Genomic DNA, 2302 nt, shown 5'->3' with positions numbered 1-2302 from the left:
TTGCCTGACCTTCCACGGGAGTCCGCAGGGGGCAGGGTCAGGCAAAGAGGCCAGGACCCCCAGACCACGCGGGGGAGGCGCTCACAACGCCCCCTGCGCTTGGACCATCTGGTGCAGGTGTGATTGAAGACAGTCTTACCCAGAGATGCCCACAACGTAATCCAAAGAACCAGTGAACAGGTCACGTCGAGGCAGAGGGACCTGCCGTGTGACCCAGCTAAGGGCGCTGAGTGGGGACACTGCGCTGGATGGTCCAGCAGGCCAGTGCATTCACAAGGGTGCTGGCAGGGGGGAGGCCGGAGGGCGGAGACAGGCCTGGGCACCTGATGGCTGTCTGTGGGGCGCACAGAGGCGGAAGGCGTCGGCTTGAACCCAGGGGCCTCCAGCCCTGGCGCGCGGGCCACATCCCGAAGCTGCAGAGGGTGGGGAAGCCAGCGCAGGGGCCAGAGGCCTGGGGGGGGGCAGCCACGCGCTGCGGGGCCCCAGGTCATCTCCCCCGCCCCGCACTAGCGAGATGGGTGTGAGATGCCGTGGTTCCTGAAAAGTGTCCTGTTGTTCCGCTCTCGGCCTTTAGATGGTAGTAACAATAGGACAAAGTGAGCCCGCTCTCTCTCTCCCCCTCTCTCGTGCACGCGCACACACACACACACACACACACACACACACACACACACGGGTAAGAAGTGTGCCTGGCAGGGCAGACATTACCAGGGAGAAGTGCAGAGAGGCTCGAGAGCGGGGCCTCCGGGGGAGAGGCCAAGTACACCTGAGGCTGTCACAGGCACGGGACTCTTGTGTCCACCACACACACACAAAAAAAACAGGCAGGTGGAAAGGCTGGGGGCCAGCGGGGCTGGGGGAGCTCGGACCTAGAAAGACACGAGCAGANCCCGCTCTTGGCCTTTAGATGGTAGTAACAATAGGACAAAGTGAGCCCGCTCTCTCTCTCCCCCTCTCTCGTGCACGCGCGCACACACACACACACACACACACACACACACACACGGGGGTAAGAAGTGTGCCTGGCAGGGCAGACATTACCAGGGAGAAGTGCAGAGAGGCTCAGAGAGCGGGGCCTCCGGGGGAGAGGCCAAGTACACCTGAGGCTGTCACAGGCACGGGACTCTTGTGTCCACCACACACACACAAAAAAAACAGGCAGGTGGAAAGGCTGGGGGCCAGCGGGGCTGGGGGAGCTCGGACCTAGAAAGACACGAGCAGAAATGTGGCTGATCCTGATCCGCCCGACGGCGTGGCCGCAGGAACCCCTGTGGACTCTGTGACAAGGGGAGGGGTCTCAGCTGCCCAGGTCCATCCCCACCTGGAGCACTAATGCCACCACAGCCCTCGGCGTCCGGCCCTGCCCCTCTTCCCTCTCTGGCTTGCAAAGGTCCTGGGGCATCAGGAGGGGAGACACGCACCGGGGATCAGGCAGGGTCATGCGACACATTCGGGCATCAGTCCTGCTGGGGGGACCACAGATGGGGGGAGGTCCTCACGGACCCCAGGAAAGAAGACAGCTGGAGGGAAGGCGCATGCAGGAAACACCAAGGACCAGGGGGTCCGGGAGTCCTGGGGCCGTAGCTCCTGGTCCTTAGACGGGCTCCGCATGTGCCTCTGAGGCACAGCCTTCCTCTGCTGGCCCAGCCTTCTGGGGCCGTTGGGAGGCAGGTGACCGTCCCACTCCAGCTTCCCCAACTCACAGCGTCCCTTTGCTCTGACCTCCTCCCTCAGGCCTTGCTGGCCATCCCCCCGGACAGCCCTTAGCCACAAGCAGAACCCGCCAAACATCAACCCTCTTTCCTCCGCGGTGGGAGGACTTAGACCCCAAACCTCCTGGTGCCCTGAAAGAGGGGAAGGAGAGAGAAGAAAACATCACAACGTGCGTGGACACTCCCGCCACCAGGAACAGCTTCATTCTGGTGGCCCTGGGGCCGTGGATTTGGAACCACAGAAAAAGAACGTGATCACAGTGTCACACGGGGCCTGCGGGGAAATTTACACTGTTTATTGGTTTTTTCATTTTAGAGTCAGCCCTCAAACAAAGCACAAAAGACTTAATTTCGGTCGCCCTGCACAGAAAGGAGTGGAGGACATTCTAGAGGAAGTGTATAAAGCTACAAAAATAACCAAAGAGAGGCAGGAGAGACAAAGAAGGCCAAGGGAAGCCGGGGAGGCCAGAGGAGGCCAGGGGAGGCCAGGCCACGGAGGCTGGGGAGGCCCACTCTGCACCCTAGCCCAGCATGTTCCGGCAGCGGAGCCGCTCTTCCTCCCTCTTCTCCTCCAGGCGGTTTTCCAAAAG

The 2302-nt window shown here is 61.5% G+C and overlaps 1 protein-coding gene across 1 annotated transcript in view; it reads right to left on the bottom strand.

Annotated features, from left to right (window-relative positions):
* Positions 1-217: 217 nt before the first annotated feature.
* The window catches only part of AIPL1 (aryl hydrocarbon receptor interacting protein like 1), a 9983-nt gene continuing 7898 nt past the window's right edge, over positions 218-2302 (bottom strand). Inside the window, exon 7 of the mRNA XM_034647262.1 lies at positions 218-334. Within this exon, the coding sequence (XP_034503153.1) occupies positions 218-334 (117 nt within the window). The remainder of the gene's footprint in view (positions 335-2302) is intronic.

The sequence above is a fragment of the Ailuropoda melanoleuca genome, chromosome 17 (genome assembly GCF_002007445.2).
Source record: "Ailuropoda melanoleuca isolate Jingjing chromosome 17, ASM200744v2, whole genome shotgun sequence".
In the NCBI taxonomy this organism is placed as follows: Eukaryota; Metazoa; Chordata; class Mammalia; order Carnivora; family Ursidae; genus Ailuropoda; species Ailuropoda melanoleuca.
Note: the sequence above shows the minus strand (reverse complement) of the source record. Positions and strands in the feature narration are given on the sequence as shown.